Source organism: Rhinolophus hipposideros (assembly GCF_964194185.1).
Source record: "Rhinolophus hipposideros genome assembly, chromosome: 10".
Classification (NCBI taxonomy): Eukaryota; Metazoa; Chordata; class Mammalia; order Chiroptera; family Rhinolophidae; genus Rhinolophus; species Rhinolophus hipposideros.
Genome location: NC_138056.1, coordinates 43,811,897 through 43,838,291, shown reverse-complemented (window position 1 = coordinate 43,838,291; position 26,395 = coordinate 43,811,897). Strand labels below are relative to the sequence as shown.

At 37.5% G+C, this 26,395-nt stretch overlaps 1 protein-coding gene across 1 annotated transcript; it reads right to left on the bottom strand.

Annotated features, from left to right (window-relative positions):
• Positions 1 to 15,782: 15,782 nt before the first annotated feature.
• OR6A2 (olfactory receptor family 6 subfamily A member 2) lies at positions 15,783 to 16,766 on the bottom strand (the record flags this gene model as incomplete). Its single annotated transcript, XM_081063431.1, has 1 exon — positions 15,783 to 16,766. One exon carries the CDS (start codon positions 16,764 to 16,766, stop codon positions 15,783 to 15,785), a length of 984 nt encoding a protein of 327 aa, XP_080919557.1.
• Positions 16,767 to 26,395: the final 9,629 nt, after the last annotated feature.

The following is a 26,395-nucleotide window of genomic DNA, read 5'->3' as shown; positions in this document are numbered from 1 at the left end:
GTTTTTCATTTAAGGGGATTCCTCTGGTTACTCTGTTAAAGACTTAAGAAGGACAAGAAAAGAAGCAAGAAGACCAGATTATATTGTGTTGATCCAAGAGGGAGCCAATGGCTTGGATCAGAGGGGTGACAGTGGAAGAACTGTAAAGTGATATGATCCTGGATATATTTTGAAAAAGGACGTGTGTGTTTATAAATGTTAGTATATAAATGTTGGTATTGTCATGTTGGCTCTCTTCAGTTAAGCCAGGTAATTAGAACTCTATGCTGATTTCAGTCAATTAAAATTTTTCTGTGCGCTATGGAAGGCAGTGTGGAGGTTCCTCAAAAAATTACAAATAGAGTTACCATATGACCCAGCAATCCCTCTCCTGGGTATCTACCCAAAGAATTTGAAATTATTTATACATAAAACCATGTGTGCTCCAATGTTCATTGCAGCTTTGTTTACAGTGGCCAAGACATGGAAACAACCAAAATGTCCTTCGATAGATGAATGGATAAAGAAGTTGTGGTATATATACACAATGGAATACTATTCGGCATTAAGGAAAGATGATATAGGAACATTTGTGACAACATGGATGGATCTTGAGAGTATAATGCTAAGCGAAATAAGTCAGACAGAAAAAGCAGAGAACCCTATGATTTCACTGATATGTGGTATATAAACCAAAAACAAGACAAACAAATGAGAAACAAAAACTCATAGACACAGACAATAGTTTAGTGGTTATCAGAGGGTAAGGGGGGTGGGGGAAGGGAGATGAGGGTAAGGGGGATTAAATATATGGTGATGGAAGGAGAACTGACTCTGGGTGGTGAACACACAATGTGATATAGATGATGTAATACAGAATTGTACACCTGAAATTATGTAATTTCATTAACAATTGTCACCCCAATAAATAAATTTAAAAAAATTTTTTTCTCTGATACTGAGATTCATTTATGAATTCAACAAATAATTACTTCCTATTATGTGCCAGGTACTGTGCTAGGCATAGTGGACCCAATGTTAGAAAATACATAGTTTCTGCACTCTATATTGCAGTGGGTAAGATATTGAGAACCATACAGATAGCTTATATGAGTATCTGAATTCAGAAGGTCTTAGACAATCCAGAGTTTGCTAAGGAGGTGGATTTCTGAAGACTTCACAATGGCACCCCACTAGATACAGAGGGTGCCAATGTACTTCAAGTTGAGGAAAGGAACTCAGGAAGGAGATAATTGTTACCTTCCCTAGATGGCCCTAAAGAAATCCCTATCTTCTATAACCTGTGGCTAAGATTTCTGAAAACCAAACCCAGAGTATCACTCTGCAATTGGCTGAATTATACTTCAAATTAAATTCCAAAGTTCCCAAGGTGTGTTTTCTTAAAGTGAAGGCATTAATTGAGAAAGAATGGGATCCTGAAAGTTATATTGGGGACATACAGATAGATCCCAATGACTCTGGGGCCATGGAACCTTAAGTACTGATAAGTTTCTTTACCAATAGAAACATTACCAATAGCTCTTTTACCTCTGCCTGAGAGGTTAACTTTCCTTTTCCATAAGAACCTGTAATGGCCTCCCCTGAGGTAATTGCCTTTTAAAGCACTGCTGATTATCCTTAGATGCTACCATCACCATCTCTCTTGCCTTCTAAACCTGTAAGTACGCCCATGTTCCAGCATACTCCAAAAGGTGGGGTACAAAGTGTGACCCCTGAGATGTGTTACATATCATTCAAACAACAACCTGTTTTTTTCCAATGTATACAAACAGAAATTTGGAAAATGTGTGGGAATGATTCTTATAGGTATGGAATCATGGTGGAAGGGAAAAAAATGTTGTATCAGGCTGAGTTTATTGATATGAGAATTTACAGAGATCCTGGATTCAGAGGTTAGAACGGACTCTAAAGGTAGTTTAGTTGATTGGCTGAAACATGGAAACATGGTGGTCTACTACCTAAATAAAATTGAAATGTCTTGGGTTTTTTGATATAGTTTGAGGAGAATGGGTGTTAATTCTTTTTGAATGTTTGGTAAAATTCACCTGTGAAGCCATGTAGTCCAGGACTTTTATATATTTGGAGCTTGTTGATTAATGATTCAATTTCATTAGTAGTAATCAGTCTGTTCAGATTTTCTGTTTCTTCTTGATTCAGCCTTGGAAGATTGCATGCTTCTAGGAATTTATCCAGTTCTTTCAGACTGTCCAATTTGTTGGCATATACGAGTAGTTGCTCATAGTATTTTTTTGAACCATTTTGTATTTCTGTGGTGTCCGTTGTCACTTTTTCTCATTCATTTCTGATTTTATTTATTTGGGTCCTCTCTCTTTTTTTCTTGATGAGTCTGGTTAAAGGTTTGTGAATTTTGTTTATCTTTAGAAAAAACAGTTCTTGGTTTCATTGATCTTTTGTATTGGTTTCTTTAAATCTCTAATTCACTTATTTGCACTCTGATCTTTATTGTTTCCTTCCTTGGACTCACTTTGGGCTTTGTTTGCTGTTCTTTTTCCAATTCCTTTAAGTGTAAAGTTAGACTATTTATTTGAAAAACTTTTTGTTCCTTTATGTAGGCCTGCATAGGACTGCTTTCACTGTGTCCCATTGTGTTTTCATTTTCATTTGTCTCAAGTTATCTTGATTTCTTCCTTGATCTCATTGTTGACCATTCATCATTTAGTAGCATGTTATTTAGCTTCCAAATATTTGTGTGCTTTTCAATTTTTTTTCTTGTAATTGTTTTCTAGTTTTATACCATTGTGGTCAGGACATGCTTGATATGATTTCAGTCTATTAAATGTATTAAGACTTGTTCTGTGGTCTAACATTTGGTCTATTTTGGAAAATGTTCCATGTACACTTGAAAAGAATGTATATTCTTCTGCTTTGGGATGAAATGCTCTAAAAATATCAAATCCATCTGGTCTAGTGTGTCATTTAAAGCCACTGTTTCCATGTTGATTTTCTGTCTGGAAGCTCTGTCCAATGGTGTCAGTAGGTTGTTAAAGTCCCCTACTATGATGTGTTACTGTTTGTTTCTGCCTTTATGTCAGTCAATATTTATTTTATATATTTAGGTGCTCCTATGTTGGGTGCATAAAAGTTTACTAGGGTGATGTTTTCTTTTTGGATTGATCCCTTTACTATTCTGTAATGTCCTTCTTTGTCTCTTATTGTAGTCTTTGTTTTAAAGTCTATTTTGTCCAATACAACTATTGCTACTCCAGCTTTTTTCTGGTTTCCATTTCCATAAAATATATTTTTCCATCAATTTACTTTCAATCTATATTTGTCTTTTGATGTGAGGTGGGTCTCTTGTAGACAGAATATCCCTGGGTCTTGTTTTCTTATCCATTCAGCTATCCTATGTCTTTTGATTGGAGCATTTAATCCATTTACATCTAGCATAGTTATTGATAGATACATAGTTGCCATTTTATTATTCATATTTTTGATCTTTGTTTTCTCCTCTCTTGTGCTTAAAGAAGTCCTTTTAACAATTCTTATAATACTGACATGATGGTAATGAATTCCTTTCACTTTTTCTTGTCTGGGAAGCTCTTTTTCTGTCTTTTGACTCTAAATGATAGCTATGCTGGGTACAATAGTCTTGGTTGTAGGTATTTCTTTTCATCACTTTGAATATTTCCTGCCATTCTCTTCTGGCCTGCAAAGTTTCTGTTGAGAAATTAACTAATAGTCTTATGGGAGCTCCCATGTGAGTAACTAGTTGTCATTTTTTTCCTGCTTTTAGGATTCTCTTTTTGTCTTTAACCTTTGCCATTTTAATTATGATGTGTCTTGATGTGAGCCTGTTAGGATTCATCTTGTTTGGGACTCTCTGCACATTCAGGTCTTGTATGTCTATTTTCTTCACCAGGTTAGGGAAGTTTTCAGTCATTATTTCTTCACACAGGTTCTCGATCCCCTGCTACCTCTTTTCTCCTCCTGGTACCCCTATGCTGTGAATGTTTTTATGCTTGATGTTATTCCACAGGTCCTTTAAACTATCTCCATTGTTTTTTCTTTTTTTTTTCTTTTTGCTGTTCTGATTGGGTGTTTTCCTCTATCTTGTCTTCTAAATCACTGATTCAATCCTCTATTTCATCTAATCTGCTGTTGATTCCTTCTAGTGTATTCTTCATTTCAGTTATTGTATTCTTTATTTCTGACTGATTCTTTTTTGTGATTTCTATGTCCTTCTTTATGCTTACTATCTCTTTGTTGAAATTCTCACTAAGTTCCTTAAACATAACCATTGTTTTAAACTCTGTCTCTGGTAGGTTGGTGGCCTCCATTTCATTTAGTTCTATTTCTGGAGGTTTCTCCTGTTCTTTTATTTTGGACATGTTTCTTTGTTTCCTCATTCTGGTTGCCTCTCTGTGTTTGCTTCTATGTATTACATAGATCTCCTATGTCTTTCAGTCTTTGCTGGGTGGCCTTATGTATTTTGTGTCTTGTGTGGTCCAATGATGCAGTGTCCCTGATCTCCTTTGTGTGTGTTACAGGAGTGTCCCTTGAGTATGTTGTGTGTATTCTCCTGTTGTAGTTGAGCCTTGATTGCTTTTGACACTTCAGTGAGTGGGATGATTCCCAGGCTGACTGACTGTGAGGATTGGCTATGCCCACTGTATATGAGTTGCTTTGTGGGGGCTGTTTAGTCAAAGGAGGATTTGACCCCATGAGCTCTTGTGCCTGTTGAGACCACCTTTTGGATGTGCTCCTTGGAGGACTAATCAGGTAGTGCCTGGTATGTTCTGATTCTGGTCCCTGGGTGTATTGTTTCTGGTGTCCCTTGAGAAGGGTTCCTATGCAGGCCAATTTCAGCATTGTAGATGTGCTTGGCTGCTGCCTGTGTTGAACCTGGAGGAGTGTGGGGGTGGCCTCCCTAAGAACTGAGGCTGGCTGCTACCAGTATTTGGCCTGAGGCAGCTTATCAAAAGACCCAGGGCCCCCTTGGCCCCCTTGCCACCTTCCAGCTGCATATAAGGCTTAGCTGTTGAAAGGGCCTCCTTAGGTGTGTGGGCTGGGTTTGTTCACCCAGTGTTGAGAATGCCTCCAGTGATGCAGCACTAGCTGGGAGGGTGAGGTCCCAGGGAGTCACAGGTTTTGCTGGTGGTTTTCACAAGGTTAATGCAGATTCAGTTCTTATACCAGTGCCTGGCCTGTGACCACTTTGTTCTAAGAACACCACAGCCGGCCACCACTCACCACAGGCTTGCAGATCTCTGAAAACTGCCCAAGAGAGGCTAGAGCACAAGTTATGACTCACTGCCCAACACCAAAATTTCCCCAGGCAGCTGTGGGTTGTCCCCTGCTGCAAAAGGATTCCACAGCTTATGGGGCAGGACTGGCCACCCAGGTTTCAAGAGTGTCCCCTGGCAATACAGGTGTAGTTGGGGTGGGGTAGGGTTCTAGGGAGCTATGGAGTGCAGGTGATTGTTTATAGAAAGTTAATGAAGTATCAGTTCTTGTACCATCGTTGGGCCTGTGACACTTCATAAAAATGCGCTGAGAACACCACAGCTAGTCACCATTCTCCTTAGGCCCACAGGCCCCTGAAAGCCTTCTTAGAGAGGCTACAGAACAGGTTGTGGCTCATTGCCCACCACCAAAAGTTTTGCAGGCAGCCACAGGCCATTCACTGCTGTAAAAGTCTTCTGAAGCTTTTGAGGTAGGGCCAACACTGGGAATGCTTTGGGTTAAGCAATACTAGCTGTGTGTGGTAGGTACCAAAGTGGTGCACTAACATGAATTTTCCAGACTACTGTGGTCTCAGATTTGGCCCTTTGGGGGAACCAACATAGAAAAGATGGGACTCTTCTGCAGGCCACACATAAGGCAGGCTCCACACAGAGAAATGGCTGCTGTCCCTCCAACCCTCTCTCAAAGCCACACAACTCAGTCTTTCCCTGTATGTCTCCAGCACCTCTCAAGTTGCCGCCCCTCCACCAGAGACTAAGTGAGTATTTGCAAGCAAGTCTGTGTGGGCCTTTTAAGACGGTGTGTGACTTTCCAGCCGCCTTTCGTCTCACTGGGATGAACAGATTACACACTGATTTTCACGGCCTAATATTGTGGAAACTCCTCGTCCCCACATAAGACCTTTGGGATGAGGAGCCCAGTAGGGGGCTGGGACTCCTTCCTCTTTTGGCGGGACCTCCACCACTAAGGTGTCCCTCCCAGTGTTCAACCACTATCTATGGGTTTGGGGTCAGCCTGTTTCATGTCTCCACCCTTCCTACCATTCTTGATATAGCCTGTTCTTTATATCCTTAGTTACAGAGGTTTTGTTCAGCTAGTCTTTAGACGATTCTTGAGGTTGATTGTTCTATAACTTATTTGTAATTTTGGTATGATCCTGGGATGCAATAGACATAGCATTTACCTAATCCGCCATTTTATAAAATGTTATTAATATTTCCATTTTTCAAACAAAAAAATCAAGGCTAAAAATAAATAATAATTTTCCCAGAGAGATTGTATTAGTCAGTGTTCTGTTATAGATAATGGAATTCACCTTAGTTTAAGCAAGAAGAGAATTTGGTTCTTGTAAAATCAAAGAGAGGGCTTGAGTAGGGGGTCTATTTAGGCTGAAACCCAGGAACAATTTTCAGCTCCCCCAAACCTCCTTGTCTTGACCACAAGAGAGAAAGTTGTTGCTGTTTTTGCTTCTTACTCTCCAGGGCCAATGAACCAGAATCTGCTGGACATAATCCACATCAGTTACCTGAATGCTCCACCCTCTGCCTCCCTCTGCATGTGACTTATGTGTGAATCAATGTCTCACATATGTGCATCAGACAGGAACCTAAACATAAATGAAGCCTGAGAATTATAATGTTAAGCTTTCCAGCCTCGGCATGTTAGAAAGTATTGAAATGGATACGAAATCTGATTCATAATATTTCCCTTAATCTAAAAATTGGAAGAGTTAAGCGAAACAAGTCAGACAGAAAATGTTGAGAACCATATGACTTCACTCATATGTGGGATATAAAACTGAAAACAACAAACAAAAAGACAAAAACTTATAGACACAGACGACAGTTTAATGATTACCAGAGGGTAAAGGAGGGTGATAGAAAGGGTAAAGAAGGTCAAATATATGGTAATTGAAGAGACTGACTGGAACTGATTGGGTTGTGAACACACATTATAATATACAGATGATGTTTTATAGAATTATAGACTTGAAGCCTGTGTAATTTTGCTAACCAATGTCATCCCAATAAATTTAATTTAAAAATTGGAAGATTAGAGAGAACAGAATATTTGAAATTGGAAGTATGCACCAAAATTTGTAAAGTATGGGCACTGTGGCTGTCAATTGAAAGTATGACATACATTCACACAGGGGTTTATCCATTAAATATGTATTGACCATTGAATACATAATAAGAAGAAATAACTTTTAGTAACTGAGAGTCATAAAGAGATGTCTATGATATAAGAAACTTGCAATCTACTATGAGAAATATGTGAATTTGAATCATTATCAAATATAAGGTGGAGTCTGGAAGAGTGTTATAACCAATATATTGTCACACTAAAAAGGAGCTAAGCACAGCTAGAGATCCTTTCTTCCTGATAGATGTGGCGATAAATCAGCACAAGCTGGAGTTTGGGAAAAAATGGCAAAACATCTTGGAAGACTTGAGACTCCAGCTGAATTTTAAAGATATTATGAGCAATTCTGCTTATCTTGTATTTTGTTGAATAATTTAGAAAAGTATGTGTCAAATGCTGTTCTGGCTGCATTCATATGTGTTCATTTTTATATAATCTTCATAAGAACTTTTGAAGGTAGATATTATGACCCACATTTCGGAAACTGAAACTCAAAAAAACCTGAAGTTCTAATAATCTACAGAAACCACAACACTAATAATAGCTGGTAATGCCGGGGTCTTAAGCTAAACATTTGCCTCCCAAGACCATCTACTTTCCTATTGTTTTCCCAATTACCAAATTGCTAGTGAAGCTGTTTTTAAAGTCTGATTACATCATTTATTAAAAGATAATAAACTTGAAGGAGTGAATTAGAAGCCTCTGGGAAAATATATTGGGGAAATTCTTCTATAGATCTTAAAATATAGTCTAATTTACTCTGATAAGAGAAGCAGAGCAACCTGAAAGGTAAAAAGTAGTGGGGGTAGTTCTATGCAGTGAAGTCACTCATACAGGTTCAGAGAGGAACAACGTGTTTCTTAGTGGCGTAGAAAGTCTCATAATAAGTGGCAGAAAGGCTGAGTACAACATATTCAACACCTGAGTTTATTTTATTTTTAATTAAAGTTTATTGGGGTGACAATTGTTAGTAAAGTTACATAGATTTCAGGTGTACAATTCTGTATTACATCATCTATATCACATTGTGTGTTTACCACCCAGAGTCAGTTTTCCTTCCATCACCATATATTTAATCCCCCTTTACCCTCATCTACCACCTCCCTCACCCCTTACTCTCTGGTAACCATTAAACTATTGTCTGTGTCTATGAGTTTTTGTTTCTCATTTGTTTGTCTTGTTCTTTTGTTGTTTTTGGTTTATATACCACATATCAGTGAAATCATAGGGTTCTCTGCTTTTTCTGTCTGACTTATTTCACTTAGCATTATACTCTCAAGATCCATCCATGTTGTCACAAATGGTCCTATTTCATCTTTTCTTACCGCTGAATAGTATTCCATTGTGTATATATACCACAACTTCTTTATCCATTCATCTATTGAAGGACGTTTCTGTTGTTTCCATGTCTTGGCCACCGTAAATAAAGCTGCAATGAACATTGGAGCACACTTGTCTTTATGGATAAATGTTTTCAGATTTTTTGGTAGATACCCAGGAGAGGGATTGCTGGGTCATATGGTAATTCTATTCGTAATTTTTTATTACACAATGCCTTCCATAGCGGCTGCACTAGTCTGCATTCCCACCAACAGTGTATGAGGGTTCCTTTTTCTCCACAGCCTCTCCAACATTTGTTACTATTTGTATTGTTGATGATAGCCATTCTAACTGGGGTGAGATGATATGTCATTGCGGTTTTTATTTGCATTTCTCTGATGATTAGTGATGTTGAGCATTTTTTCATATGTCTAGTTGCCATTTGTATGTCCTCTTTGGAGAAATGTCTCTTCAGGTCCTCTGCCCATTTTTCAATTGGATTGTTTGTTTTTTTGTTGTTGAGTTGCATGAGTTCCTTGTATATTTTGGATATTACCCCATATCGGAGGCACTGTTTGCAAAAATCTTCTCCCATTCAGTTGGTTGACTCTTTATTTTGTCGATGGTTTCTTTTGCTATGCAGAAACTTTTAAGTTTGATATAGTCCCATTTGTTTATTTTAGCTTTTACTTCCTTACCTTTGGAGTCAAATTCATAAAATGCTCTTTGAACCCAAGGTCCATAAGTTTAGTACCTATATTTTCTTCTATGTAGTTTATTGTTTCAGGTCTTATGCTTAAGTCTTTGATCCATTTTGAATTAATTTTGGTACATGGTGACAGATAACAGTCCAGTTTCATTCTTTTGCATGTGGCTATCCAATTCTCCTAGCACCATTTATTGAAGAGGCTGTCTTTTCTCCATTGTATGTTTTTAGCTTCTTTGTCAAAAATTATCTGTCTATATTTATGTGGTTTTATTTCTGGGTTCTCAATTCTACTCCATTGGTCTATGTGTCTGTTTTTCCGCCAATACCATGCTGTTTTGATTATTGTAACCCTGTAGTACAAGCTAAAGTCAGGCAGTGTGATACCTCCAGCATTGTTCTTTTTTCTTAAGATTGCTTTGGCTATTCGGGGTCTTTTGTGGTTCCAAATCTGATGAGTTTTGTTCTATTTCTTTAAAAAATGACATTGGGATTTTGATAGAGAATGCATTAAATCTGTATATGGCTTTGGGTAATATGGCCATTTTAACTATGTTGATTCTTCCAATCTATGAACACGGAATGTCTTTCCATTTCTTTGTGTTTTCTTCAATTTTTTTTAAGAATGTCTTATAGTTTTCAGCATATAGGTCTTTCACATCCTTGGTTAAGTTTATTCCTAGGTATTTTATTCTTTTTGTTGCAATTACAAAAAGAATTGTGTTTTTTTGAATTTCTTTTTCTGAGATATCCTTGTTAGTATATAGGAATGCAATGGACTTTTGTACATTGATTTTGTAGCCTACAACTTTACTGTATTCATTGATTGTTTCTAATAGCTTTTTGGTGGAGTCTTTAGGCTTTTCTATATATAGCATCATATCATCTGCAAAGAGCGACAATTTAACTTTTTCATTCCCAATTTGGATGCCTTTTATTTCTTTCTCTTGCCTGATTTTTCTGGCAAGGACTTCCAACACTGTGTTGAAAAACAGAGGTGGTAGGGGACAGCCCTGTCGTTTTCCTAAACATAGAGCAAAGGGCTTCAGTTTTTTACCATTATTTATGAGATTTGCTGAGGGCTTGTCATATATGGCCTTTATTATATTAAGGTATTTTCTTTTTATACCTATTTTATTAAGTGTTCTAATCATAGATGGATGTTGTATCTTGTCAAACGCTTTTTCTGCATCAATTGATATAAACATATGATTTTTGTCCTTTATTTTATGTGATGTACCACATTGATGGATTTGCATGTATTGAACCATCCTTGTGCCCCTGGGATGAACCCCACTTCATCGTGATGTATAATCTTATTAATGCATTATTGCATTTGTTTGCTAGAATATTTTTTAGGATTTTTGCATCTGTATTCATCAGAGATATTGATGGTCTGTAGGTCTGTAGTTTTCTTTTTTTGTGTTGTCCTTACCAGGTTTTGGTATCAGGGTAATGTTGGCCTCATAAAATGAGTTAGGGATTATTGTCTCTTCTTCAATTTTTTGGAAGAGTTTGAGTAGGACCGGTATTAGATCCTCAACACCTGAGTTTAAATTTGCTGAATATGTTAGCTCAGACATCTCAGAATCAATTCAATTCAGCAGTGACATTATGTGGATGTTAGAAAGTTAGATGTTTTAAATAAAGAAATATTTGAAAAATTAAATGTGGAACTAATGGTTTTGTATTTCAATTCACGTTCTGTCATATATCGTACTTCAGTAGAAAATAAACTCTCCTTAGGTTGTGTTATTTATTTCAAAATATAAACCCATGTCAGTCTTTAAATTGGTATATTTATTCAAAGCATTCCCACTGACATTTATTTCAATTTGACTAATATTTATTAAATGTCATATATAATCAGGATCTTAGAAAGAAACAGAAAGTAATTTCTGCTGAAATTTTTGAGTAGAATTAGTTTCACAACTATGTGCCAAGGATTGGATGAGATGAAGACAACCAACAGGGATGTTGAGCCATGTAAGGACTGGTAGTGCAGACACCAAGTGACAGCTCCAGCTTTGGAAGGGGCACCCCTGTTGCAGAAGTTGTCATTGCCAGAGTCGCAGAACCCAGGGAAGTAGGAAAGAGTCCCTTGTCATCTTTTTCCTGGCATCTTGAGTTTCCTGCTGGTGCCTCCCATTGACCCCACCAAATTGGAAGCCAGAGGCCAACAGAGCCAGAGTGATATAGTCCACAGGGTCAATTCTTCTCACCCCCCGGGGAGATTGGGTACACAAAGTGGTACAGGAATGCAGAGAACAGATAACTGGGGTGGGAGGCTGGGAAATAGAGGACAGCCATCACAGGTATCTACAGTGTCAGGGACTATGGCCAATATTGTAGATTCAAGAGGAATAAGGTTGTTTCTGTCCTGGAGGAACTCACAGTCTAACAAGGAGTGAAACACAAACTGACATCTATTGGAATGAAAAGCTGCTGCAGGCAAGGCTGAATATTCAAAGTGAGTTCACCTTGTTCCTGCTTCATAAGGGACTGCCATTCACCTGGTAGAAGCACAACAACCTGAAGATTCAGTACTTGCAGAAACTGAAAATGTCTCTGTAGAACTTACTATGTGTCCATAAATTTATGCAGTAAGAGAAAATTCACAGATTGGTTAGATTTGGATTGGTAAACATGAATGTTCTTTGTTATGTGATCCCTTACTTCCTTATGTCACTTTATGCTAATCATCTTTTAGGTCTTTGAGTGTGCTGTTATCTCTCTTGATTCTTGGGTTTTCTTATCTCTGCTACCCTGACCTTCACTACTGCCCACCATTTTACATTTGTGTATATCCTTCAAGTGTTAGCCTAAATGCTACTTCTTCTACTGGAATATTTAATCTGCTCACTAGTTCTACCTACCATTTGCTTCCATAGTACTTTGTACTTGCATCATCACACTTATAACTCTGATGGTAATTGTGTCTTTATCTTTCCTACTCATTATAGCTATTTGAAGGAAGAATCTGTGTCTATTTATTTTTTGTTGTTGTTGACCATTATATTCTCATAGGCTATTACAGGACTTGGCAAGGGATAAAGGTACAAAAAAATACTTAATGAGTGAGTGAATGAATGAAGTTAAGCAAGATAAGAATTACTATAATGTAATTATTAAGTATATTAAGGTGACTGATATCATCAAAATGGATGTTTCATATCAAGGATCAATAAAAAACAAGGTTGAGTTGGTAAATGCTAGAATGATTCCAAAATAATAATAATTAATCAAATGGGTAGGTAATATTTCATTCAAATTGAGAATTCTTAAGTAGTAGAGTAACATTATAAGAGTAATATATAAGAAAGATTAGTCCAGGAGGTTGAATAATGTTGAGGATGGCTTAGGTCAAAATTAGGAGATCTATTTTATTTTATTTTATTTTATTTGTTTTCTTTTTTCGTTTGTTTATTTAAGGAAGGCACAGCTCACAGTGGCCCATGCAGGGATCGAACTGGCAACCTCGTTGTTATCAGCACCATGCTTTCACCAACTGAACTAACCAGCTACCCTGGAGACCAATTTTAAACTCTCATGTAAAATGGGCAGGATATAAAATGGGTAGCTCTTTCTGATTATTCCTCTCATATTTTAGATTCAGTTTGATCAATTTTGTGGCATTCTCCCTGGAACACAACATTTCCTTATCTAGTCAGTAGGTCCCCAGATGGTATCTAACACTCACATTTGTCTTAGAAAATTTTGTGTTTGTTTTCTGCCTAATTTGTATATAGCATTTATGTTATATTGATGTATTAAGGGTTTCAGCTCAGACATATGCTGATGTAATGATATTCCATTAGTTTGCTGATAGTAGTCATGACATAGCATGGAGGGCCACAAGAATCCAGGAGACCAAAAGAGAGTGTCTCAAGGGACACATAACTGCAAAATTTGCAGTAATACTGATTTTTTCTCATGAAACTTGATGCCATCCCTATAATGAAAATGAGCTCTTATAGTCCTAGAAGGAGTCTAAAATTGGGAGAGGACTGGGAGATTATCAACATTATTTTTAATGTCAGTGGTAGTCCATCATCATCTCCCCCATACAATCACAAACAGCACTATCACCACCACCACCACCACCACTACCACACCTTTATCACATGTCATCGCACTTGCACATAACTTACTGACTGGATTGCTTATTCCTTCCAGGCATCGGACTTTGTTAACTAATGTATCCCTAGAGCTATTATCGCAGACTCTTAGATATAGAGAAACTCTAATACAGTGGTTGTAAAGCTAGACTCCCTGACTTCAAAAACAACTTTCACATTTATTAAGTGTGCATCTTGGACAGCTTATCTAATCTCTCTTTGTGTAAATCAGTTTCCTCTCTGTAAAAGCAGGTAACTAATCATAACTAACTCATAGAAGTGTTATGAGAATAAAATAGTTTATTACGTGTAAAGAGTTAATAATACTACCTTACATATGTTAACCTTTATTATTATTACTCTGTAATTTCAAAGTACTGATTATATATATAAATATAAGTTCACAAATTTAATTGTCCAAACTTCATACAGTATATATTAAACATAGTTTAAGCTATACATAATATGTCATGCTTCAATTTTTAATTTTTTTCTCTCTGCGTATTCTGTGATTACTTTAAAAATCAAGATCTATAAAGCAAGCCAATATGCAGAGTCATGACAAGTGTCATAGGAATGACATCCTTTCTGGGACACTGTTTCTTCCTCAAGGCAGCAGGGCTCAGCTGAGCAGGAGGCACTGGCCAACCCCCATGGTCGTTTTGATAGCATTCTTGACTTCCCGGTTCCTGAGACAGTAGATGAAGGGATTTAGCATGTGTGTGAGGACTGCATACACGGCTGAGATTAATTTGTTGGAATTAAATGATGTAATAGTTCTCGATTGAACATAGAGGACAATCATGGCTATGCAATAAACTATGACTACAGTGAGCTCAGGTGGAAGATTTCTTCCTTTCCTGAGGGGAGAATATATGCAGAGTGGTGGAGACAAAGTAGATATGGGAGAGGATGGTAATGGTGAGAGGGAAGGCAAAAGTGACAATTGCTAAAGCAAGGTCCCCTTGCTGAGCTGTGGACATGTCTTTGCAGGCCACTTCAAGGACCAGTGAGATATCACACAAAAAAGTGGTTCATGACATTGGAGACACAGATGGTGACATGTAAAATGAAATAGACCTTGATCACAGCGATCATAAAACCAGTCATATAGAAGAAAGCTACCAACTGCACACAATAACCTGTGATCATGGTGACTGGAAATCAGAGAGGACCTATCAGTGCATTTTATTTATAATAACAAAAACACAGAAATATGTTAAACTTCTACAAATAGAGAATTGGTTAAATAATTTATAAATTTATAAATTTATAAAATTTACAGTTTATAAATTATATGTCTATCTATACAAATCTTTCTGAATCAAAATGTTTTCAATATTTTTGGGGTTTGTGACACATGTTGCCAAATTTCCTTCCAGCAAGCCTAGCCAATTTGTACCTCTCCATACTCCAGCAAGGCTTGAAGGGTTTAGTTCCTGCACCTGCCAATCCTATCTATAGGTATGACACACATGCCTGACTACATGGCTCTAAATTATATTTATTTATTATGCTTTTTCATAGCCACCATATGCTAGACATTGTTCTGGGTCATGGTAATAAAGTGATGAATAAGCAAATGTGATCCTTGTCTCCATGGAGCTTACAGTCTAATTAGGAAAATGGAAGATTAAATAAACAACTGCACTCAGCCACCAGTTCAATGTGTTAACTGACCTTGGTAAATTAATAAATTAGGCAAAAATCTCTGTAGTCCAGAAGGTGATAAGTTGTCAATACAAAAATTCGCATTTCCTTATCTCCTTGCTTTGTAATTCACACTAAAATTATAACCTCCTGGACCCTGTTACCTAGGCTGCAGTCAGTGGCCTATGGCTAAAAGAAATATCATCCAGAGACTTCTGATGCTTTTCCATAATTAAGCCTTTGCTTCCCTGAATGGCTTCGTCCTTCTGCTTCCCTTTTCTATACCTTCGTCTTCAGAACCACAACCAAGAGCAATCCCAGGAAAGGCCATGTAGAAAGACGCCAGTTCTGCACTTGTTTGGTTGTTTAAATGTTGAAGTGCAGCATCTTCTGCTCAGAGTCAATCCTTTCCACCCCACCAGGATGCATGATTCCTGAATTTGCTCTATGTAAATTACATAGAAATCCAGATGCTAGCTGCTAGCTTACAATCCATTCCTCTTTCTCCTTCTGAACTAATTTCTTGGTCGTTTCTTTGGAATTCTAATCCCTAATTTAGGCCCTAAAACTCCTCTGGACTTCGTAGAAGACATAGACCCCAAATTTAAGAATATTTTCTAAGATTTAACACCTCCCTTCTACCCACCTCTTCCAGCTTTCCCAGGCTTAGCATCCTGGCCCTGGTACAGATGTAGAGTATGGCGTAGCGCTCTCTTGACCTCTTGGTTGCGCAAGCAGTAAATGATGGGGTTGAGCAATGGTACAATGACGGCATAGAGTACAGAGACCAGCTTGTTGGTGTTAAAAGCTGAGAGTGCCTTTGGCCGGGCATAGATGAAGATACTGGCTGCATAGAAGATGACCACAACAGTGAGATGAGAGGCACAGGTGGAAAAGGCTTTATGGCGCCCAGCAGCTGAGGAAATGCGCATCACGGCACCAGTGATAGCCATGTAGGAGGCCCCAGTGACAGAGAGTGGCCCTAGCAGGATAAAAATCGCCAGGACAAAGTCTGTAAGCTCTGCTGTGGACATGTCAGTGCATGAAAGGTTGAGCAATGGGGAGACATCACAGAAAAAGTGGTTGATGATGTTGGGGCCACAGTAAGAGAGGCGAGAAATGAAAAAAACTTTGAGCATGGCGATACCAAAACCTCCAGCCCAGGAGCTGGCTGCCAGCTGCACACAGAGCTGGCTACTAACAATGATAGGGTAGCGGAGAGGATGGCAGATGGCCACATAACGATCATAGGCCATAACAGCAAGAAGGACACACTCAGTGCAGGCCAGACCCAGGAAAAAGTAGAGCTGTGTCATGCAGCCCTCAAAGGAGATTAGCTGTCCATGGCCCTGTTTGGAACCAACAAAGCCAGCTAGCATCTTAGGAATAGTGACAGTCACATACCAGATCTCCAGGAAGGACATATTAGCCAGAAAGAAGTACATGGGTTTATGGAGGGTGGGGTGGTTCCTAACTGCTGCAATGATGAGTGTGTTCTCAATCAGGACCAACAGATAGGCCAGCAGAGAGATGGCAAACAGTAGTGCCCGCAGCGGCACTGGAGCTGGGAAGCCTACCAACACAAACTCACTTACTCTCCCACTTTGGTTCCTCCATTCCATGGGTTTGGTCTTGCCCACTGCTCTTCAGGAGGGAGAATAGAGTGTCTTCAGGAGGTAGCAGCAAGAACCAAGCCTTTCTCTTGATGGGTTTATATTGGTAGAATGCAATGTATGTAGTACATATAATTCACCACTGAGCAGAGGCCATTGCTCTCTTCTGTAACCTGGGAAAGAGCTAAGACAAACATGGACAATAATAAATTGTTTTGTTTTGGAGATAGTACAAGAAGGAGTCTGTCTGTTCTGGCATTTGAAGAAGCATGCAATGATAAACACCAGGTAAAGATGACACTAGTTGGTCCCTAAAGAACATACATTAAAAAACAAAAATAGTAAGAGAGTCTGATCTACCCTAACATGGAAGTTTGTCTGTGAGCTAGATTATGACTCTGTGTTGAGTCATAAGTTACAGAATGGAGGAATAACAATCACATATAATACAATTGAGTATTTGTTGTGTTTTATTAGTGCAAGCATTCTAAAAATTTTGCAGATATTAATTCACTTAATCTTCAGAAGAACCTTGAGTTAGTACTGTTATTAACCCCCCTTAACACCTAAGGAAACTGAGGCATAGTTAAGTGACTTGTTTCAGGTCACACAGATAGTAAGAGGTGGAACCAGTAAGTCAGAACCTTAGCGTTTCCAAAATATTTAGGCAACATGAAGGAGGGACTGTGAGATTTACACTGGATTTACATCCAAGAGAGGGAATCCTTAGGGCTCAGCTAGGAAAGCAGTTCCTCTTCTACAAGGGAAAAAAATAGAACCCCAAAAGGTTCTACCTATAGAATGAAAGTCCTACATAACCTAGTACTTAAGAGGAGGACCTGGGACCCACCAGAAAATCATATTAGGGAGAGGATTCTGGATGGCAGAAGAACTGAGAATCCCAATGGTTCTGAAAGTTGTGCTCTCTTGGAATGAGAGTAAAAAAAACAATCTTCTTATAGTATTGTTAAAAGATAAACTGAGGCACATTAAAATTTTGAACAAACATCAAATCAAGCAGTGCCAAACAAATTGGTTAGGTGTGCTCTGTTGACAGAAGCTGGGGACAAGGCTTTTATAGAGCAGGTGCAGAGGCAAAGCAAGGACATTATTTGACTGGTTATAGGTTAGGTGGTTGACTTTTGGGGGAAGGCCTAGTTGACTTCTTGTGATTGGTTGTTTTTAAATTTTGTTTTCCTGAATATGAGTGCATTTCCAGTTGACTCTGGCTTAAGTTTTTGATGCCTTACCAAGCCATTGTATGCTACCAAGCCATTAAAGCCATGTAGTCTAATGGCATCCTTGTTTAATTACTTTCACAGTATCAAGACCAACATAAAAGCATACATTTCGACAGTACTGTCTTTGTTTTCTGTGGTATAAAAAATAAAATTTGCCCTTTCCAAACATCAAGCCTCTTCTGGACCTAATGTTTATTTTTCCACATGGGAGTTGATATGAAGAAAAGTTATTGGCCCCTACTGTCCCTGTATGGTTGTAGCATTGGAAGGGAGTATAGAGATTAGAAGGGTGAATGGTGGCAGAAGAAGCTGAACACCTGGGTGCCAGTTCCCCTCAGGAGATTCCTTACTTTTTAGTCTTAGGCCTGCCTGTTTTTATGGGGTTAGCAAGAGCAGAATGTGTTCACACATCAGATTTCAACCTGCAAATGTATTTTTTCCAGGTTTATTGACATAAAATTGACACATAACATTGTTATATGTGCTGCTCATGCTGCAATTGGGTAAATTTAAGTTGTACAATGTGACCATTTGATACAAGTATATATTGTGAAAGGTGTACCACAATAAGAGTAGTTAACACATTGTTTAGCTCACATAATTACCATTTTGTTGTTATGGTGGGAGTACTAAAGCTCTAATCTCATTGCAAGCTTCAAGTATACAATAGAGTATTGTTAAATGTACATATGATGTTGTACATTATATCAGAATGTATTCATCTTATACTTAAAAGTTTATACTCTTTGACCAATGTCTCCCCATCCCAGACACTCACCATTCCTCTTTCTGTTTCTATGAGTAGCCAAGACATGGGAACAACCTAAGCGTCCATCATCAATGGATGAATGGATAAAGAAAATGTGTGTGTGTCTGTGTGTGTGTGTGTGTGTGTGTGTGTGTATTTCACCCACAAAAAAGGAAATTCTTCCATTTGCAATGACATAGAGAGACTTTAAAGGCATTCTACTAAGTGAAATTAGCCAGACAGAGAAAAATACTATATATCTCATACTATATATCTCACTTATATATGGAATATAAAAACATTAAAGCTGCTAATGGTTTTTCTTCTCTTTATGCCCTGTGATCAATACTTGAACATTACTCAGCACTTGAGCCCTGGGCATCCCTCAATACTAGAGTACTTTATTACAACTACAAAATTCCCATATCCCTGGCTTACTTTTCCCATCACTCCCATCCTTATTATCCACACCCACAATTTATTCGTTTCATAATTTATGGTAGATCAACTATGTTCCAGACCACAAGCTGAGTTGCATTACATAAAAAGTTAAGAAAACTAAGTTATCAATGAGTTCATAATTTAATGGTAGAGACATATCTTCATCTTCTCATCTGTGAAAGTTTAAGCTACCACACCTATCCCTACATTATATACTAATATAGCTTCATATATAACAGCTTCATAAATGGGAATCTCAAAAGTAAAATTGTCATTCATAATCTTAATCTTCATCCTTTCTTCTCAATACCAGCCTCATATGACATTTAATGTGCATTTGATCATTTGGCCCCAGACCTTCCTGCTTATCCTTTCATCTTCTCTACCTTCATATTTGATGCTCTGCATACTTGAATAAAAAGATCAGTCTCTTACACATGGACTGGTAATTGGTCTTATTGCCTATATTCCCTCCCCTAAAGTTGGAATCTGACCATTTCACTCCGCTACCTAAAGTCCTTCTATAACACCCCATTGCATACACAATAATGTTCAAGCTATTTAACAAGGCATATAAGTTCTTCATGACCTGCCACTGCTATCACCAAAACCTATCTCTTGCCACAACCTACCTCATATTTTATGCTCTGAAGCTCTTGGCATATGGCATGGGTATTACCTCTGTAGCTTTGCTCATGCCACAATCTCCATAAGCATGGCTAATTCCTAGTTAGCCTTCAATTCTTGGCTGATGTGGCAACTCCTCATAGAGACAGTTGTCCTTCTTTCTTTCCTTTTCCCTTCACTGGTTTGGTGAGCTTCCTCTCCTCACTGTTCCCATTCTACATTTCTAAAGACTAGTTGCTAGTGTTTAAAGATTAGTTACTAGTGTTTTTGTCTTTCCTTTTTACAATAGTTCCTATGATAGGGTCTGCTTTAGTAACTGTTTAGTAAAGGTATCATATTGTTGTATGGATGCATGGATGAGTGGGAAAATTAAAAAAATTATGATACGGGATGAACAGATGAATTGCAAGTGATAGGAATGGAATATAAAAAAGGCAGCATGTAAAAGTGAATTGGATGATAATGGTCAGGAGTGGAGAATTTAAATGAATTACCAGAAAATTTGACAGAGTTGAAATGACATGCAAGGAAAACAGACACTGAATGTAGAAAAGTGAGTAGATCTGCAGGAATCAGACAAAACATGAGGAAGTTGGATTACGTACAGAGACAGTAAACCTTCTATGGATACGATGGATGATATTTGGTAGGATAAATTTGCTATATAGGCAACAGATCCAATGAGAGAAGATTAGGTAAAGATAACTATGACATAGAAAGGATAGACTAGCAATGGAAGATCATAAAAGCTGTAGCAAGAGCAGGCAGAGTATGGATAAATAGAGACCAGATATAAATGGAAAAGATGAAGAAAGTGATGTTGGTCTAAGTATCAATAGAATGGACCAGATCTGGAAAATCTGGTAGGGGTTTGGGTTTTATTAAGTGTAGAGAGGAGTAGGAAGGGGAACGTATTTGACAGAAAGTGAACACGAGAGAACTGACCACTTGAAGAGCAATGCAGCAGATAACAGAATCCACTCACTTTATTCAGATGTCTTTGATCCTCCTAAGATGACCAGGCTGCTTAGGAAAAGGCTTAGGGAGTATATATAAAAGAAAGTTGAAGCATCAGGACAAAGAAAGGTGCCACAGAGACTCTACCATCTCTTCCTCTCATGATCAGAGAAACTGCCAAACCACAAAACATTCTTTTATCTTGCACCTCCCTCCTGTAGTCGCATGTTGCCCTCCTTTGTGATGCTTTGGGATGGCTCTGAAGCTGGAGCCCAAGAGACCAAAAGAGATACAACAGAAGAAAAAAAAAAGACTGGGGCGCAAGACTGGAAAAGGGTATATTTGGGAAACTTAGGAAATAAAAGTTTATCAGGAAAGTTACATGTAGGTGTCACGATACCCCTACAACCTCATAGCTTCTCGCCTTGCCTTTTCTTTCCTTGTCAGTCTCCATTTCTTTCTATCGTGACAAATTCCTGCTCAAAGGAAAGCCTTCAGCTTGGGGCCAGGGCAACCTGGATTTATATCTGTCACATAATCTTGGGCAATGTATTTAACCTCTTTGAACCTTGAATTGTTAATCCATTAAATATGATTAATATACCTCACAGAGTTGTTGAGAAGAGTACATGTTAGGAGATATACAGAGTCCTTGGAACATGATAGGGGTTCAACAATGCTAGACTTTTTTTTCTTTTATCTTCTGAACCCAGATGGCTAACATCTATTAATTCTATGACATCATAGAAAAAGCACTGAATTGGGAGTTAGGGTTTCTGGGTTTTAGTTCCATGTTTGTAATTTATATTTTGTTTAATCTAGGTTTTTGTTATATATCAGTTTATTTTCCATAAAATGACATATATTACAGGTGTTTTGACGATTAAATAAAACACAGTTTGTGAAAGGTTTGGCACAGTACTCAGTCTATACTCAGCAGCGTAAGTACAGGTTAACAATGTGGGCTCCACAGTCACACTACTTGTGTTAACTATGTGACCTTGGGGAAATTATTTAACCTTTCTATGCCTCCCTTTTCTTGTCATTAAAATGGGCATAATTCTAATACCTACCTCACAGAGTTATGGATATTAAATGCATATATAGATGGAAGGTTTTTTATCCTTATTTATTTATTTATTTATTTATTTATTTATTTATTTATTTATTTATTTTTTGTAACTTTTTAAAATTGGTTTCAGGTGCACAAAACAATGTAATAGTTAGACATTTATCACTTATATCCCTCACACAGTGACAACTCCCTTCCCCCCATCCACTATCCCAATGACATCTCATACAGCCATTACAATTCCACTGTCTCTATTCCTAATGCTGTACTCTGCTTCTTGTAACTATATATAAAATTGTAGTTGACATTCATTATTGCTCAGCTTCAGCTTCAGGTTGTGTACAGTGCAGTGATTGGGCATCTACATCATCCCTGAGGTGGTCTCCCTAACTAGACAAGTGTTCATCGGATACCCTACAAAATCTTTACATTATTGATTACATTCCCCAAATTGACTTTCGTAACCCTGTGGCAATCTTGTGGTTACTGACTGTGCTTTCTAATTCCCTCACATTTCCCCTTAACCCCACCCCACCTCCCATCTAGAAACCCTCGTTTTTTCCTCTATGTTTCTGAGATTGTTTCTGGTTAGTTCATTCATTTATTCTTTTCTTTAGATTCCACATATAAGTGAGATCATATGGTATTTGTCCTTCTCATGTTGTTGCAAAGATTTCTTTCTTCTTTATGGCTGCATAATAGTCCATTGTATAAATGTACCACAGTTTCTTAGTCCAGTCGTCTACTGATGGGCATTTCAGTTGTTTCCATGTCTTGGCTATTGTGTATAATGCTGCAATAAACATAGGGGTGCATAAAGTTTTTGAATTAGAGTTTTGGATTTCTCCAGATAGATACTTTGGAGTGGATTTGCTGGATCATAGCATAGTTCCATTTTCAGATTTTTGAGATACCTCCATACTGTTTTCCATGGTGGCTGCACCAGTCTGCAATCCCACCAACAGTGCACAAGGGTTCCCTTTTCTCCACATCCTCGCCAGCACTTGTTGTTTGTTGATTTATTGATGATAGCCATTTTGACTGGGGTGAGGTGGTATCTCCTTGTTTGCATTTTTCTAATGATTAGTGAGGTTGAGCATTTTTTTCATTTCTGTTTGCCATCTGTATGTCTTTTTTAGAAAAATGTCTCTTCATGTCCTCTGGCCATTTTTTAATTGGGTGGTTTGTTTTTTTGGAGTTGAGTTGAGTGAGTTTTTTATAAATTTTGGATATTAACTCTTTATTGTATATATCGTTAGTAAATATCTTCTCCCATTCAGTAGGATCCCTTTTTGTTTTATTGATGGTTTCCATTGCTGTTAAAAAAACTTTTTAGTTTGAAGTAATACCACGTGTTTATTTTTTTCTCTTACTTCCCTTGCGCGAGGGGATATATCAATAAAAATCTTACTCCGGGTAATATCTCTAAAGTTTCTTCCCATATTTTCTTCTAGGAATTTTATGGTTTCAGATCTTACATTTAAGTCTCTAAGCCATTTTGAATTTATTGTTGTATATGGTGTAAGTAGGTGGTCCAAGCTTCATATTTCTTTTGCATGTGTCTGTCCAGGTTTCCCAGCACCATTTATTGAATAGACTGTTTTTACCCCACCGTAAAGTCTTGCTTCCATTGTCATAAATTAAATGACCATATAGGCATGGATTTATTTCTGGGCTCTCTATTCTGTTCCATTGATCTATGTGTCTGTTTTTATGCCAGTACCATGCTGTTTTGGTTACTGTAGGCCTTGTAGTATAATTTAATGTCAGGTATACCTCCTTCTTTGTTCTTATTTCTCAAGATTGCTGAGGCTATTCGGGGTCTTTTATGGTTCCATATAAATTTTAGGATTATATGTTCTATTTCTGTGAAAAAGTCCTTGGTAGTTTGATAGGAATTGCGTTGAATATGTATATTGCCTTAGGCAGTATAGACATTTTAACTATATTAATTCTTCCTATCCATGAGCATGGTATGTGTTTCCATCTATTTCTATCTTTTATTTCTCTCCTCAGTGTCTTATAATTTTCTGAGTACAGATCTTTTACTTCTTTGATTAAATTTATTCCCAGGTATTTTATAATCTTTGAAGCAATTGTAAATGGGATTGTTTTCTTAATTTCTCCTTCTGATATTTTATTATTAGTATATACAAATGCAACTGATTTCTGAGTATTAATTTTGTATCCTGCTACTTTACTAAATTTGTTTATCAGCTCTAATAGTTTTTTGGTGGAGTCTTTAGGGTTCTCTATATATAGTATCATGTCATCTGCATATAATGACAATTTTACCTCCTCCTTACCAATTTGGATGCCTTTTATTTCTTTTTCTTTTCTGATTGCTATGGCTAGAACTTCGAGCACTATGTTGAATAGAAGCAGAGAAAGTGGACAACCTTGTCTTGTTCCTGATCTTTTAGCCTTTCCCCATTGGGTATGATGTTAGCTGTGGGTTTATCATATATGGCCTTTACTATGTTGAGATATGGTCATTCTATTTCCACTTTTAAGGGTTTTCATCATAAATGGCTGCTGGATTTTGTCAAATGCTTTTTCTGCATCTATTGATATGATCACATGATTTTTATTTTTAAGTTTGTTAATGTGGTGTATCACATTAATTGATTTGTGGATGTTGAACCACCCTTGCATACCAGGAATGAATCCCACTTGATTATGGTGTATGATGTTTTTAATGTAATACTGAATTCTGTTTGCTAATATTTTGTTGAGGATTTTTGCATCTATGTTTATTAGAGGTATAGGCCTGTAGTTTTCTTTTTTTGTAGTGTCTTTGTCTGATTTTGGGATCAGGGTGATAGTGGTCTCATTAAAAGTGTTTGGTAGCCTTCCCTCCTTCTGGATTTTTTTGGAATAGTTGAGGAGAATAGGTGATAATTCTGTTTTGAATGTTTTGTAAAATTTACTTGTAAAGCCATCTGGTCCAGGGCTTTTGTTTGTTGGGAGCTTGTTGGTTACTGATTCAATTTCCCTGGTGGTAATCAATCTATTCAGGTTTTCCGTTTCTTCTTGAGTTAGCCTTGGAAGCTTGTATGCTTCTAGAAAATTGTCCATTTCTTCCAGATTGTCTAATTTGTTGCCATATAGTTGCTCATAGTAATTTCTTAAAATTTTGTGTATTGCTGTGGTGTCTATTGTCACTTTACCTCTTTCATTTCTGATTTTATTAATTTGGGTCCTCGCTCTCTTTTTTTGGATGGAAGTTTCTTAAAACAGCACCTGCAACATAATGTTTCTCAATAAGTGTTAGCAGGTGTTCAAGAAATATTTATTGAATCTGTGTCTGTTGAGAATGAACAGAATTTATTCGTGGGAATATTTGGAGATATAAGAGAAGGATCTTTGATATTCTGAGTTTAAGAGGGATTCTCAAAAGTAATTGGGAGGAAAAAGTTCTCGTCTTAAATAATCAGAACAAAATGAATATGATTAGGCAGTAATCATTATTGAGATCACTGTGCTAGTCATAAGCCTCACTGATCTCCTAATAGGAACAAAACTTGTTGCTTCAAGAATGGAAAAGATATGGAGTAGGGATTTAAGTACGAAGTTGGTGATGTATAGTTCTGGCATGAGTGGGTTGTGGAATGCTCCTAGGAAGAGAGTGTTTGTAAAAATGTTTATCATAATAATGTTGGCGTATCTGCTAGGAAAAAGAGGGCGAATGGGCCTCGAGCATATTCTACATTGAACCCGGAAACAAGTTCGGATTCACCTTCTGTTAGGTCAAATGGAGCCCGGTTGGTTTCTGCTAGGGTGGAGATAAATCATATTATAGCCAGTGGTCATGATGGGAAAATCAGTCATGTGTGTTTTTGCGTGGTGATGAGGGTTGATAGTGAGAAGGATCCGCTTAGTAGCAGTACGGATAGTAGAATAATTACAAGGGTTCATTTGTAGGAGTTGGTCTGCGCTACTGCTCCTAGGGCTCCGAAGTCATGGGGGAAGGAACCAACCCAGCTGTTAGGAGAGATAGAGCTTAAAAGAATAAGTGCTAATTCCCTTAAAATAAAAGCCTAATTTTGAGTAAAATCATATGCCATAGACATTGTAGTAAACCTATTTTGAATAAATAAAAATATGTATATACATAAATATCAACAAGATGTATTCTTAGTTGAAAAACTACTAAAGCTAGCAACTGGTTGAGTTAGCATTGGTTTGGTTGATGTAGTACTGTTTGAATAAGGAATGTTTTGCAAAAGTTTAGATATATTGACGTTGATGTCAGTTTGCTTTTCGTGATTATTCCACAGTCAACAGACTACATCAATAGGCTAAATAAAATGAGGCATAATCAATTCAGTATATATACTATTATCCATTTGATAAAATCATCACCCTTGAGGATAGAGGGAATACATGCTTAAAATGAAAAATAAAGGTCCAAATTATTTTATACAAACAAATGGAGGCTCTTGGATTTTTTAGATTTTGGAAAGGTAATATACTGCACCATACATTTCCTAAAACTGCCAGAGTTCTCAAGCAGCATCCTATAATATAACACATTAATATCTCTGTAGCA